Below are 14,940 nucleotides of genomic sequence, written 5' to 3'. Positions count from 1 at the left end.
TTGGTAAAGCTTCTAATATTTGTTCCTGTAGAGGTTATGGTGGCATGTAATATTTCCCCTACTTCACAGTAACGTGAACATGAAGTTGATACTCTAGCATCATGGCAAAAGAACTCTAATTGTTATAATTTAACAATGCACATTATAAGCCTCTGTAGGAGGCTGCATATGAAGCTGGCATAAACATTTTTTGTAGATTCTTAAGAGTTTGAATTGGACTGAGAGTATTTCTTGCCTAGTGAGGGATGGACAGCACTGTCCATATGAGTCGTCATATGAATCGACATGTGGATGATGAGACCACAAGGACATCCACCTCAGAAGGGCTGGAAGAGGGTGAGGTGGAAGGTGAGACCCTGCTGATTGTTGAGTCGGAAGACCAGACGTCTATAGACCTGTCCCATGACCAGAGCGGAGATTCTTTGAACAGTGACTTGGGGGACGAGGGAGATGCACCATGGATGGAGGAAATGTCCTATTACTGTGACAAGTGTCAGAAATGGATGCCAGCAAGTACGTATGCATTCATCAGACTGAAATTTAGCTTCAATTGTTCTTATTTAACCATTTTCTTTCAATTACAGTATGTATTGTTGTGCATAAAGTTAGTAAGCCTCGGCTTATATAAAGCCACTGTGAAAAAGATGTCATTTGTGAAAAAAAAAGTGTTAATATAGAATAGCCCAGTCACTATTCAGACCAGTAAATATATCCAAAATGTTAATCCATTTATGTAAATTGACTGAGGACAGATATGTGACTACATGAGGTTTCCAGTCCTGATGCTCATAAGCAGCCCTGTGGAAAAGGTGCTCACCACTGAGAGATGCAACACTTTACCTTTATCTTCCAGCTAGACCAGTCTAGACACATGGGTTATGTCCCCCGAACAGCCGATGGTGACAGACTAACAGGCTTGCTGAATGTCACCCCTTAAAGGCACCCATGCTGACCTCAGCCTGCCAGTGTTCTCTGTCTCAGCAGATGGTAAGAATACATCCCCTGCTCTGAGCTGAGGCCTGGCTAGGCTTTGAAAAAGGAAAAAAATGTTGATTCAGGAGGGGGCAGCCTAAGCTGAAAGTCCTGTATTCCCTGCCTCAGTTTAGCATTGCTGTGGAACAGGGGGCTTCCAAGTTTGGATGTGGGCCAGTCTGATTTTTTTTTTTTCTGTATTTTCCCCCTTCTCTTCATTTCTCTGTGGTTTCTCCTGCTTTTGTTGTCTGAGGCTATTTGTTATCAAAGGAAAAAAAGGCAGAGGAGACGGTCTAGCGGTTGAGGGCTGCTTGTTTGCTGCCGTTTGTCTGTCCCAGGAAGTTGTCCTTCAGTTAGAAAGCTTAAAAAAAAAAAAAAAAAAAGCAAAGGAGATAGGGACTGAATAGGAACTCCCAGTTGATGGAAGGATTGCCGGTGGCACCAAAATGAGTTGTTCAGGGTTCTACCGCTTGCTGGGGTGTTTTTTGAAGTCAGTGAGAGAGAGTATGGCTGTATCTTCTGAATACAAGAAATGGACCACTCTGTGTTCCTTGTGTTGATCCAAGTGAGAGGTCTAGAACAGGTAGATGTAGATAATAGGACTAGGGGACACTCCATGAAGTTAGCAAGTAGAACATTTAAAACTAATCAGAATTCTTTTTCCCTCAACGCACAATTAAACTCTGAAAGTTTTTGCCAGAGGATGTGGTTAGTTCAGTTAGTGTAACTGGGTTTAAAAAAGGTTTGGATAAGTTCTTGGAGGGAGAAGTCCATTAACTGCTATTAATCAAGTTGACTTAGGGAATAACCACTGCTGTTACTGGCATCAGTAGCATGGGATCTTCTTAGTTTTTGGGTACTTGCCAGGTACTTGTAGCCTGGATTGGACACTGTTGGAAACAGGATGCAGGGCTTGATGGACCTTGGTCTGACCCAGTATGGCAATGTCTTATTCTTGTTCTTATGAGTGCTGCATGTTCTGAGGAGCAGGAGAATGGGTAGCCCAAGTCTTTTGTGCCTGCAGAGGGACTGCATTGGCAGGGTCAGTGGCTTGGCCTGTTCTTGCCAGCTAGATTGCTGCTGTGGCATGAAAAAATGGCTGCTATTTTGGAGATACGGCAAGAAAAAGAAAGGGATCCAGGTCCTACTTTGCTCCCTGTGGTCCCAGACGCTGCATTGGGTTATATTTAATTGCATGTTTAAAGGGACAGTTCTCTTAATTTCTTCTGCAGAATTTGTCTCCTTAGCTTTAACTGCTGGCTGCTGAGTTTTTAAAGGATTCGTATCAAGGGTTTTGCTCGAGGCAGAGCTCTGCCTCTGGCCCCTCTTCTATGTTATCTTCTCCCCAAAGGACAGTCTCGGGGGTGGGGGGAGAGAAACGAGAGAGAAAGAGAGAGTAGAGGAGAATGATGGGGATGACAAGTCCTCTAAGTCAGATTCCCTACTATTGTTTCTCAAGGATGGCAGGGAAAGTGACAGCAAGGAGCAGCTGCAAGAGGGTGCATGTCCGTAAGGGATTCTTCTATGGTCAGGCTTTTCCATAAGGATGAGCTGCCAGGGTTGATCTCTTTCCTTGCAGGTTCTGAAATAGTGGAGGAAAAAACCCAAGAAGGTCCAGAGGCTGCAGATGATTTGCACAGATCTTCCAAATCATTTCCTTTGCACAGGATGGTAAGAGATCTTACCGATTTTGGTGTTTTTTTTTTTTAAAATGGGGAAATTCTAGAAGCCAAGTTTACTTTATAGCCTTTGCTCACCTCTAAAAAGGATAAGCCACAATTCTCAAAAACGGATGGGTTGGTATGTTTGATTACCAAGCAAACCATTATCCCTGTGAAAGAGGGGGGGGGGGGGGGGGGTACAGCGGTCAGTCCTATTATGCACAGGATAGGAAGATGGAATTGATGCTCAAGCAAGCTATTAAGGCTTCTAGTCTGGCGCTGCAAGTGATAACTTGCATTTCTCTTGTGGCAAGAGCAGGGTTGCGCTTTCAGGAGAGGAATTTAGGTTTGAGACAATTATCGATTAATTGTCATAAACAGAACAGGAGCAGGTTTTTGTCAGATATGGCTTTGGATTTGATTTGTAGTGCAGTAATAATGGTAGATTGCATTTACCCTAATTTTGACTGGGTAAGTCAAACAGGGCATGCTAGAGAGAGTTCCTGGATGGAATAAATGACAGTTTTAAGGGGCAATTGGTTCAGGAACCAGTGAGAGAGGGAGCAGTTTTAGATCTAATTCTCAGTAGAGCACAGGATATGATGAGAGAAGTAATGATGGTGGGGCCGCTTGGCAATAGTGATCATAATATGATTAAATTTTAACTTCCTAGCGTGTAGCCAGATGGCTCTGTCCCCTGCCAGCAGATGGGGACAGAATCAGATTTCAAAGCTGACGTTGCCCTGGATACACCTTTGCAGTGACCTCACCCCTTCAGTATTTCTCAGTCTCCAGCAAATGGTGGTCGTACCTTTCCCTATAGGGATTGCTGTACTTTTTGGAAGGAGAAATTCTACATTTAAATCAGAGAAAAAATTGAGCCCCGCTCTCCTGTGGTGATATCTAAACTCCCCTCCCCCAGTTGAGGTGATTTCTGAGCTCCCTCAGAGATGTGCCTTGGTTTGGTAGCTAGTTCAAGGAATGGACTTTGCTGCTTAAGCAGCTGAAAGGTAGTGGGTGCGGGAAGCTGAGCGTGGCGGTGACGGCCAAAACTCTGTCCCCCTGCAGCCGGAGACCGTCTCTGTACTCAGCAGGTAAGCACAGAGACCAGGTAAGTTTAAGAAAAAAAAAAGAGAGAGAGGATTCACCTCCCGATTCATTTGGAGGGGTATTGGTAAAAGTTCCTCCGGTCTCCTAGCTCGGTGCGCCGTACCGATGTTCCCAATCCTGTTAGGGAAAGGGAAAGTGTGCTTCCAAGTGGGTTGAGTGGCCCCACAGTGGACTAGGCCCCGCTTTAGGCTTGGTCGGTACACTGTGTGGTAGGTCACGGCGGCACCATCTTGCACGTGTTTTTGTGTGCGCCATATTGCCCTCCATAAAACGTTGGTATGCGTACACGCTGTGTGCATAATGTCGTGCACATACATACGCACACAACCTACTAAGCACAGAATACAGGTAAAGTCGGGTGCACGAGGTGTGCATGCGCCTTGCCACGTCCTGCCTAGGTGCCCAAAATCTGTGTGCATAAAATTTTAAGTGAGAGCCAACAGTACTCATGGTTACTGCTGCTAATGGCTCTGGCAGCCAAGAAACAAAATGCCTTTCTCTTTGTGCTGCTTGTTGTATTAGGGCTTAATAGTCTGACCTGATTTCCAACTTATGTTAGCACTATGAGGAAGCCCAGGGAGAGTTGGCCTCCCCAGACTTTGCTAAGCCTGGCTCCTCCTATTCAGAGGATGGATTAGCCACAGTTTTAACTGGAAGTACCCTGGATCTGAGTACCCCCAGGACTGGGTCATCCATGGGAGAAGGAAATTCAGCAGCACCTACCCAGTACCTCTTGGGCTAGGCATGAACCCAGCTGCCTTCTCTTGGGTGGAATTTTTCCAGGACCTTCAAGCCTTCGTACAGGTGCAGTCTGCTACCTCAATTCCCCCTGTCTGGACAGAACCTCAGAGTAAGCCTCCCTCTCCCATCCTATCGGCAGAAGTCTAGGCGTGCCTTGCCTAACTAAGGGTATCCCTGGTAGGGACCCGCACGGCACGGATGAAGAGGATACAGATTCCTTGGAAGATGGGGAAATTCCCCCTGGTTTAGAACTGTATCGGACCATGTTACGGTTTTTCCATAGAGACAAATTGCTGGCTCTGGTTTCCCAGATACTGAAGATGCTGGGAGTTCCTGGACTCTTTGACAGAACCAAATTAGTACTCCATTCTGATTTCCCTACAGATAGCCTCTTGCTACTCCATCCAGGAGTTGATTGACCTGGAAAGGGATGCCCCAGAAACAAGTTTTAAAGGGGGGGAAAGAGTGCTAGAAGCTCTATACCCACTGGATCCGGCAGTGAAAGAGCGATTGCATTTCCCGAAAGTGGATGCGCTGGTCTGTGCCGTCTCTATGAGAACAACTATCCCAGTGGAGGGAGGAGCAGATTTAAAGGATGTGCACGATAAACGAATGTAGTCAATCCTTACACAGGCTTTTGATGCAGTAGCAATGACCTTTCAGATTCCTTCTTGTTGTGTCCTGGTAGCTTGTTCGTGCCTACTCCTCCCTCGGGAGGTAGGTGATGCGGGGTGAATTCCAGAGCGGTTATGGAACCCACTACCACCTTTTTAGCTGACGCGGGCTTGGATGTAGTCCGTACTTCGGCCAGAGGAGTGAAGACAGCTATGGCTGTGGAATTGGTCAGCAGACGCAACCTCCAAGGCAAATCTTACAAAAATGCCCTTTAAAGGATCACTCCTTTTTAGAAACAAATTGGAAAAGCTGGCCAGTAAATGGGGTGGATCTCCAGTTCTCCGGTTACCAGAAGATAAGAGAAAGCGGTTACAGCGCCCCTTGCCTGTGAAGGGTCAATCCAAGGACTCCCAACGCTTTCACTCCTACAGAAACTTGACATTTGAAGTCTCGGCCCTTTGGGAGGTATCTGTCCTTTCATAGTCGACAGCCCAAGAGAGGGGCAGGCTCTGGTACAGGTTCATCCCAAACCCCCCAATGAAAATTTGCTGACCTACCCTTGGAATGAGGGGATAGGGTGTCGACTGTCCCTCTTCTACCAGAGGTGGGTCAAGATCACTTCGGACAAATGAATACTGAAGGTCATATAAGAAGGATATGCGCAGGAATTTCACAGTACTCCTCAGGACATATTCATGATGTCTCCTTGCCACTCACAGCACAAGAAGCAGGCAGTGGAGATTACTCTTGTAAGGCTCCTCAGGATGAGGGCTATAATCCCAGTACCTGCGCCCCAGGAAAATATGGGGCATTATTCCATCTATTTCATTGTATCCAAGAAGGAAGGTTCCTTTTGCCCCATCCTGGACCTCAAAAGCGTCAACAGACACCTACGATCATTTCTGCATGGAAACTATGCTCCGTGATAATGGTTGTACAAGCAGGAGAGTTTTTAACCTCCCTGGACCTATCTGAGGCCTACCTACGTATTCCAGTCCATCAAGAACACAGTTTCCTACGCTTTGCGGTACTGGATCGCCATTATCGGTTCCGGGCACTGCCCTTTGCCCTAGCCACCAGCCCCAGAACATTTTCCAAGGTTATGGTGGTCATAGCGACAGCAGTGAGGAAAGAGGGAATCTTGGTGCACCTGAACTTGGATGACTGGTTGATCAGGGCCAAGTCCGTGGAAGAGAGTCTCCGGGTGACCAACAGGGTAATCTCCTTGCTTCAGGAACTCTGGTCGTAAACCTGGACAAAAGCAGTCTCAAGCCCTCCCAAGCAGGGCAAGGTCTTCTTCCAACTACCTGGATAAGGAAGTTGATGTCCCAAATGTATCAGTTGATGAGCACGATACGCTCGACGGTATGGAGCTATTTCCAAATTCTCAGTTTGGCAACCCTGGAGGTAGTGCTGTGGCGAGGGCACACATGTGACCACTTCAACGCTCACTACTGTCATGTTGGAACCTGCAGTCTCAAGACTATTCGATTTGCCGCCACTTATCGATGGGAGTATGCTCTCGAGCTTTCTGTATCCACCACTGGAGCCATCTGAGCAGGGGTGTACCCCTGTCCTTTCTGAGCTGGCTGGTCCTCACAATAGACACGTGCCTCCAGGGCTGGGGAGCTCACTGTCAGGAACTGATAGCCCAGGGACGTTGAATCGAGGAAAAGGATCTCTGGAACATCAACCGCCTGGAAGCCCGGGCAGTTAGATTGACGTGTCTACAATTCAGCCACAAACTCCAGGGTCAAGCGGTCTGTGTCATGTCGGACAACGCGACAACTGTAGCCTACATCAACCACCAGGGTGGAACCAAGAGCCAGCAAGTGTCACGAGATGTATTTCCGCCCATTCCATAAGGAGATCTATCTACAGATGATCTCAGCCTCCCACATCATAGGAAAAGACGTCAGAGCAGATTTTCTAAGCAGGGAGAATCTGGATCCAGGGGAGTGGGTGTTGTCAGCAGAAGCCTTTCAGCTGATAGGTCACTGGGATCTCCCATCCATCGACCTGCTGGGCATATCTTACAGTGTGAAGGCTCCCAGATTCTTCAGTCGCAGAAGAGATCAGTGGTCCCTGTGGATCAAAGCTTTCATTCATACCCAGCCGAAAGAAGAGTTGCTATATGCCTTCCTTCGTGCCCCTGCTGGGAAGGATTATTCGTAGAATCGAGCACCACAGGGGATTAGTCCTACTAGTAGCTCTGGATTGGCCCAGGCATCCATGGTATGCGGACATCCTGGTGAAGAACCCCTGTGCTTCCCACTGCACAGAAACCTGCTACAGCAGGGACCAGTTCTTCACGAGGATCCGACTCTATTCTGTCCTATGGTCTGGCCCTTGAGAGGGCTCGCCTGATAAAGCGAGGATATTCTGCAGCAGTAATTGCCACCTTACTCCGCACTCAGATGTTCTCCTACATCCTTAGCATGTTTATTTTATTTAACATTTTTTTTATAGACCTACATTCGTTGGGAACATCACATCGGTTTACACAGAACATGAATGTAGCATAAAAGGCTTTACGGGGAACTGAAATTTAAAATGTTAGAACTAGATTTAAAACAGTAATTGTGAAAAGGAAAGACTAAATTTTTACAGTATAAACCAGGGGTGGGCAATTAATTTTCCCATGGGGCCGCATGAGAAATTGGGATGGTTTTAGAGGGCCGGACTAATATAATTAACTCAGTTCTCAATAGCCCTACTTATGAAAAGACAGCAGTTTACCACCAATGCATGTCCTCTGAGAAAACACAACAAATAAGACAGATACAAACGCTTACATGCTAGCAAAATATCTCATCTCGGTAACAGACACAGAACCGACCTAACATACTCCCAGGATCTGTAGTAATCCACATAAACTAATCCACACACAGTTACACCTGTATTATGGAATACAAAACAGGAGCAACCCTATCTATGAAAAGGCAACACCACAAATATTAAATCAGGTCCTAAAAACCAATACACCTCTTATTAGGAAAACAGAATAGCAAGCAGCTATAGATCCCCACACAGAAATAATTGTAAAACTATACTAATAAGCAGAATAAATGTTTCAAAACAGCTATGAACAGAATAACATCCAACAATTAAAAACTCATAAAAACTATTAAACATTCTCCAAACACCAATAAAATATTTCAAAAAAGCAGACATCACACAATTAAAATGGCAGTCAAGAAAAATAAACTTAAAGCCATCTTTACTTACCCCCTCCAGCAGCTCTCCTACTCCCCTTCCCTGCAGGCCGTGGCACACACCAGAAGCAGCAGTAGAAGCTAAGCTCTATACTTATGGTCCTCTTCCTTAGTGCCCATGTCTCTCACACACACACCATACCAGTCATGCCCCCATGACCAGTTTCTGTCTCTCACACACCAGTCACCTTCCTGAACAGTTTCTCTCATGCCATACACACACACACACAGGCTTCCCACTCCCGTGTTCTTCTTACATATATGGGCTTCTCACTCTCATAATCACTTTCTCTGTCTCTCTCTCTCACACACACACACCCACACACTCACCAGTCTCTCACTCCCATGCTTGTTCTCTCCACATGCACAGGCTTCTCATTCCCATAATCACTTTCTTTCTCTCTCTCTCACACACACGCACACACACACACACTCACCAGTCTCTCACTCCCATGTTCTCTTTCAGATATACAGGCTTCTCCCTCCCATGAATTGTCTCACACACACCCAGGTTTCTCACTCCCATGCTCACTCTTCACATGCACAGGCTTCTCATTCCCATAATCACTTTATTTCTCTCTCTCTCTCACACACACACACCAGTCACCTGATCTCACTCATGCATACACACACACACAGGCTTCCCACTCCCAAGTTCTCTTTCAGATATACAGGCTTCTCATTCCCATAATCACTTTCTCTCTGTTACACACACACCAGTCTCTCTCTCATTTCCATGCTCGCTCTCCACTGCACAGGCTTCTCATTCTCTGAATCACATTCTTTCTCTCACATTCACACACACCAGTCTCTTTCTCTCACACACACAGTCACCTTACCAACCAGTCTCTCGCTCTCATGCATGCACACACACACACACACACAGGCTTCCCACTCCCATGCTGTCTCACACACACCCAGGTTTCTCACTCTCATGCTCACTCTCTTCACATGCACAGGCTTCTCATTCCCATAATCACTTTCTCTCTGTTACACACACACACCAGTCTCTCTCATTTCCATGCTCACTCTCCATGTGCACAGGCTTCATTCCCTGAATCACATTCTCTCACATTCACACACACCAGTCTTTTTCTCTCACACACACCGTCACCTTACCAAGCAGTCTCTCTCTCTCATGCATGCACACTCACCCAGGTTTCTCACTCCCACAACACCAGGCTTCTTACGCTCATGCTTTCCCACATACCCAGACTTCTCACTTCCATGCTTTTTCTCTCTCACACACACACACATCAGTCACCTCCCTGACTAATGTCTCACACTCTCAAATACACATCAGTCATCTCCCTGAGCAATCACTTTCATTGTCTCTCACATACACACACACATCAGCTCTCTGACCAGTCAATCACACACAGGCTGGCTGGCTGCTTCTCTCTCTTTCTCACTTCCTCTCCCCCCCACCGGAGCACAAATGGGAGCTGCAGCAGCCCCCGAAGGCCAAGAAAGAAGAATCCCATCGGCCGCGGCGCTGCTGACTCCTTTCTCGATTACTGGCTGCTTCAATTGCTCGGGGACCGATGCTGCAGCTGACGCGGCACGGCTCTTTCTCCTTCCCGCGCACCGCTCCGTGTATCACTTCCTGTTCCGGGTAACGGGAGGGGGGGTGCAGGCGCGGGAAGAAGAAAAGGCCAGCCGCGGGTACCACAGCTGCTTCTAACACCGCTGCCGTTCCCACTGGGCTTGAACGTGCTGACAGCCCAGTGGCAACGGAAGCGGGAGAGACCGGGAGCGCGTGCCGCGGACTGGCAAAAAACTCCCGCGGACCGGTGGTTGGGGACCCCTGAAAAAGACCATGAAAGGCGGAACTGGTAGGTAGGTAGGAAAGAAACTCGAGCGAAGACACGCTGCCCGATTGGCCGGTGCTGGGCAAGGCTTGCCCAGCACCGGCCAATCGGGCTCCCTCGCTCCCCGATTGGCTGGCCAATCGGGGAGCGAGGGAGCAGAGAATGAGGCACGCTGCCTTCCCTTGCAGAGGGAAGGCAGCGTGCCTCATTCTCCGTCTGCTCTCAGCAGTGGGCGGGCCGGTCACAGACCGTAGGCGGGCCGGATTCAGCCCGCGGGCCGCCCCTTGCCCAGGTCTGGTATAAACAGTATCCAAATATTTACAATATAACAGGTATAGCAATGGAGGGGAAGGCATTTCTGAGGTAGGAGTTAGGTTTGGAGGAGAGGAGTGCTGTAGTGGGTCCCCACCACACACCTCAGATGGCTAGTGTGAGAGAGACACTCTGGTTTTGGGGTCCAATTGGGGGTGTGTGTGTGAGTGGTTGTGGGCGCTAAGGAAGAGGACTGTGAGGACAGAGCTTCAGCCCTTGTTGCTTCTGGTGAGTGCTATTGGCCTGGAAGGGAAAGGAGTAGGAGAGTTGCTGGAGAGGGTAAGTTAAGGTGGCTTTTTAAATTTATTTTTCTTGATTGACTGACATTTTAATTATTGGGTATTATGTGATATCTGAAGTTTTGAAATATTTTATTGATATTTGGACATGTTTTAATAATTTTTATGAGTTTTTAATTGTTGGATATTCTGTTCAGCAGCTGTTTTGTAACATTTTTAGTATAGCTTTACAATTATTTCTGTGTGGGGCTCTATAGCAGCTTGGCTTATTCTGTTTTCCCAAAAGGAAATGTATTAGTGTTTAGGGCCTGGTTTAATAGTTGTATTTCTTAGATAAGATTGTTACTGTTTGAGTGTGTTCCATAATACAGGTGTAACTTTGTGCAGGTTAGTATCACAAGTACCAGAACTTCTTGCAACTTCATCCTTGCCCCCCTCTCTTCAGAAGATCCTATCTTGTTTATGTAATAACTATAGACTTGCTTATCTTAAGGCTCTCCATAAACTTGTGCCACTCTTTTTGAAAATCCAGGACCGCTTCGATAGATGGCGTCAATCCCAATCGTAAAGTATGCATCTTTAGCTCATATTTACATGGATTTTGTTTTACTAAGCGTTTCCATGCATTGTTTCACTGCATTTGCTCTGTTCGCTGCCCTGTTTGCCATCCCGAGCCGTGCGCACAAATACGTTGTGCGCACAACGTCGCGCACACAAGCGACGAGCATAGCCACACGCTTACTGTGCCGGGCGCATAACTTCGATCTGTGCGCACAACAGCGCGCACATCTCCCTGAGCGCGTACCAATCCTATGCGCACAACTTAGACGCACCGGAGCGCATAACTGTATTTTACGCGCACAAGCCATGGCAAAATCGGAAAAGAAGCTCAAGGCTCAGGGCCTCTGCCCAGCATGAGGAGGCCATGGCCCTGTGTATACAGTGCGTGGAGGCCCTGGGGGCCATGGCCCTGTGTATACAGTGCGAGGAGGCCCTGGGGGATCCAGCCCATGGCCCTCCCCAGCCGGTACGGGGTTCCAACTTCTCGAACAGTAGACTGGACCTAGCGTCTCCCAGTGGGGACCCTTCCTCAAACGGGGCTCCCCAGGGACACAGCGTCTCTTAATTTAGACCCAACATCTATCTCCTGGGTGGAATTTTTCAAAGGCCTGCATACCTTCATCCACATGCAACCAGGGCCTCTGATAATATGGCCACAACCTCCACCAGAGGACCCCATATCCCGGGACCTTCTATGCCCAGGGAAGTGATTCCACCGCCCAGAAGCCCCACCTTCGGGGACACAGACAACTCAGATGAGGAATCAGAACCCCTGGAGGAAGGGGAACTCCCTCCAGGGACAGAGCCCCACCGAACCATGAGGCGCTTCTTCACCAAGGACGAGCTTCCAGACCTGATCACACACAGCTTGAAAGAGCTTGCTATTCTGGGCACAAGTGCCTCGGGGGAACCTAAAACGAATCCCCTACTAGAGGGACTCCGTCAGACCTCCCACTGTTACAAGCCGTCCAGCAGCTAATTGACCTGGAATGGGATGCACCGGAGACTACGTTCAAAGGGGGGGCGTGCTCTGGCAGCCAGGAACCCTCTAGACCCAGCTGCCAAAGATCTCCTGGCATGTCCAAAAGTGGATGACCTGGTCTGCGTGATTTTGAAGTGCACTACTATCCCAGTGGAGGGAGAAGCAGCACTCAAGGATGCTCAAGACAGACATCTGGAATCCATCCTCAGTCTTTTGACGTCTCCGCTATGTCTCTACAGATCGCAGCCTGCTGTGCCGTGGTGACACGTGCCTGCCTATCACAGACCAGGAACAAAACTCCTGGGGAAGCCCTGGAACCAGCAGTATCATTCCTCACGGATGCCGCTTCAGATCTGGTGCGCACTGCAGCTAGAGGAGTGTCAGCCGTGGCAGCCAGAAGACAACTCTGGGAACACTCCTGTTCGGAAGCAAACTAGAGAAACTAACCAACAAATGGGGCGAATCCCCACTGCCGCGGCTACCGGAGGATAGGAATAAGAGAAACTAGCGACCCTTCCCCCGAACTTCCAGGGGCAGAGGATCACAGCGCTTCAACCCATACAGAAGCACATATCAAGCGGCTCGCACCGCAGGCAGGAACCAGTCCTTTCGGAACAAGCACAACAAAAGGGGAGCCAGCTCGGCCCCAGCCGCACCCCACAATGAAAATCTGCCGACCTGTCCAAAGGAAGAAGCCATAGGGGGCAGACTTGCCCTATTCCACCAAAGATGGGTTGAAAACTTCAGACAAGTGGGTCCTAGCCATCATTCGAGAGGGATATTACCTGGATTTCCACCACCTCCCTCTGGACAAGTTTGTGGAATCCCCCTGCCACGACCTTTCCAAGAGGATGGCAGTGGAAGCTACACTGACCAGATTGCTAGCCTTAGAGGCCAAAACTACACCAAGAACACTGTACAATAACATTAAAAAAAAAAACCTAAAAACTTGGCTGTTCAAAAGAGCCTATACATAACACTGTCCCTACTGCCCCTTCTGAAGTATCACTCACCACCACCCCCCCTCCCGTCTAGGAAACCCTACCCCCAAACCTAGCTTCATACACTAATTTTAGTATACAGCTAGCTTTAGAATATAATAAGCAACATGTAACCTAATCTATGACTAGGGACCTTTTTCTCTTCCTCTTTTTCCCATCTTGTTCCTTCTCATTCCTGTTATGTAACTTTATCCTTCCACTTTCAAAATTGTTATTTACCCCTGTTATCTGTAAACTGATGTGATATGCATATGATTGTCGGTATATAAAAGTTTTTAAATAAAATAAATAACACCGGTGCCCACACAACAAATAAATACTGGACATTATTCCATCTATTTTATCATTCCCAAGAAAGAAGGAACGTTCAGGCCCATCCTGGACCTCAAGTCTGTCAACCGCCACCTGAAGATTCCTCACTTCCGCATGGAAACCCTACGCTCGGTAATATGGGCGATTACAACCGGGAGAGTTCCTTACGTCCCTGGATCTGTCAGAAGCCTACCTACACATTCCGATCCATCGAGAGCATCAGCGTTTTCTACGCTTCACGATCCTGGACTGTCACTACCAGTTCTGGGCACTACCATTCGGGTTAGCCACAGCACCCCTGACGTTCACCAAGATCATGGTGGTAGTGGCAGCAACACTGAGGAAGGAAGGAATCCTCGTACACCCTTACCTAGACAATTGGCTGATCAGGGCGAAATCCCCAGAAGAAAGCCACCAGATGACCAACAGTCAAAACTACTGGAGAGCCTCAGGTGGGTGGTCAACACAAACAAGAGCTGTCTGCGGCCCTCCCAATCTCTAGAATACTTGGGAGTCTGGTTCGACACCAAATAAGACAAGGTCATCCTGACACTGACAAGGAGATCAAAACTGATGACCCAGTTGCGAACCCTGTTGAGCGAGCTTCGCCCCACGGCATGAGACTACCTCAAAGTCCTCGGCCTCATGGCATCCACACTGGAAGTAGTGCCATGGACAAGAGCTCACATGAGCCCCTACAGCACTCACTACTATCACGATGGAATCTGCTGTCCTAGAACTACACTGTATGTCTTCAGCTCCCGGACAAAGTTCGGACCCAACTACGATGGTGGCTACAAGAAGGCCATCTGAGCCAGGGAGTGAGACTATCCTCACAGACCTGGATTCTGCTCACCACGGACGCCAGCCTACAAGGCTGGGGAGCACACTGCCAAGAGCTAACCGTCCAGGGACAATGGAACAAAGATGAGTCGGGATGGAACATCAATTGCCTAGAAGCCCGGGCAGTCAGACTAGCCTGCCTACGGTTCGGTCACAGACTCCAAGACAAATCAGTCAGAGTAATGTCGGACAACGCCACAACAGTGGCCTACATCAACCATCAGGGAGGAACCAGAAGTCAACAGGTGTCTCTGGAAATATACCCCCTAATGTCATGGGTGGAAGCGAACCTTCAAGAGATCTTGGCCATCCACATCGTGGGGAAAGACAACGTCACTGCGGATTACCTCAGCAGAGAAAGTCTAGACCCAGGAGAATGGAGGCTGTCGACCACAGCATTCCAATTGATAGTAAACCATTGGGGAACACCAACCATGGACCTCCTGGCAAACCGGTCCAACGCCCAAGTGCCCAGCTTCTTCAGCTGCAGGCGGGAACCCCAGTCCCAGGGAATCGATACCCTGGTACAGACCTGGCCACAGGAAGCTCTCTATCCGCCTTCCCA

The 14,940-nt window shown here is 48.3% G+C and overlaps 1 protein-coding gene across 2 annotated transcripts in view; it reads left to right on the top strand.

Moving 5' to 3' along the window:
* Positions 1-212: 212 nt before the first annotated feature.
* KAT14 (lysine acetyltransferase 14) overlaps positions 213-14,940 on the top strand; it is a 97,358-nt gene continuing 82,630 nt past the window's right edge. For both annotated transcript variants that reach the window (XM_029594469.1, XM_029594468.1), the window contains exon 1: positions 213-513. In XM_029594469.1, the coding sequence (XP_029450329.1) occupies positions 246-513 (268 nt within the window). In that variant the 5' untranslated portion in view covers positions 213-245. The remainder of the gene's footprint in view (positions 514-14,940) is intronic.

Source organism: Rhinatrema bivittatum, chromosome 3 (genome assembly GCF_901001135.1).
Source record: "Rhinatrema bivittatum chromosome 3, aRhiBiv1.1, whole genome shotgun sequence".
Taxonomy (NCBI): Eukaryota; Metazoa; Chordata; class Amphibia; order Gymnophiona; family Rhinatrematidae; genus Rhinatrema; species Rhinatrema bivittatum.
Note: the sequence above shows the minus strand (reverse complement) of the source record. Positions and strands in the feature narration are given on the sequence as shown.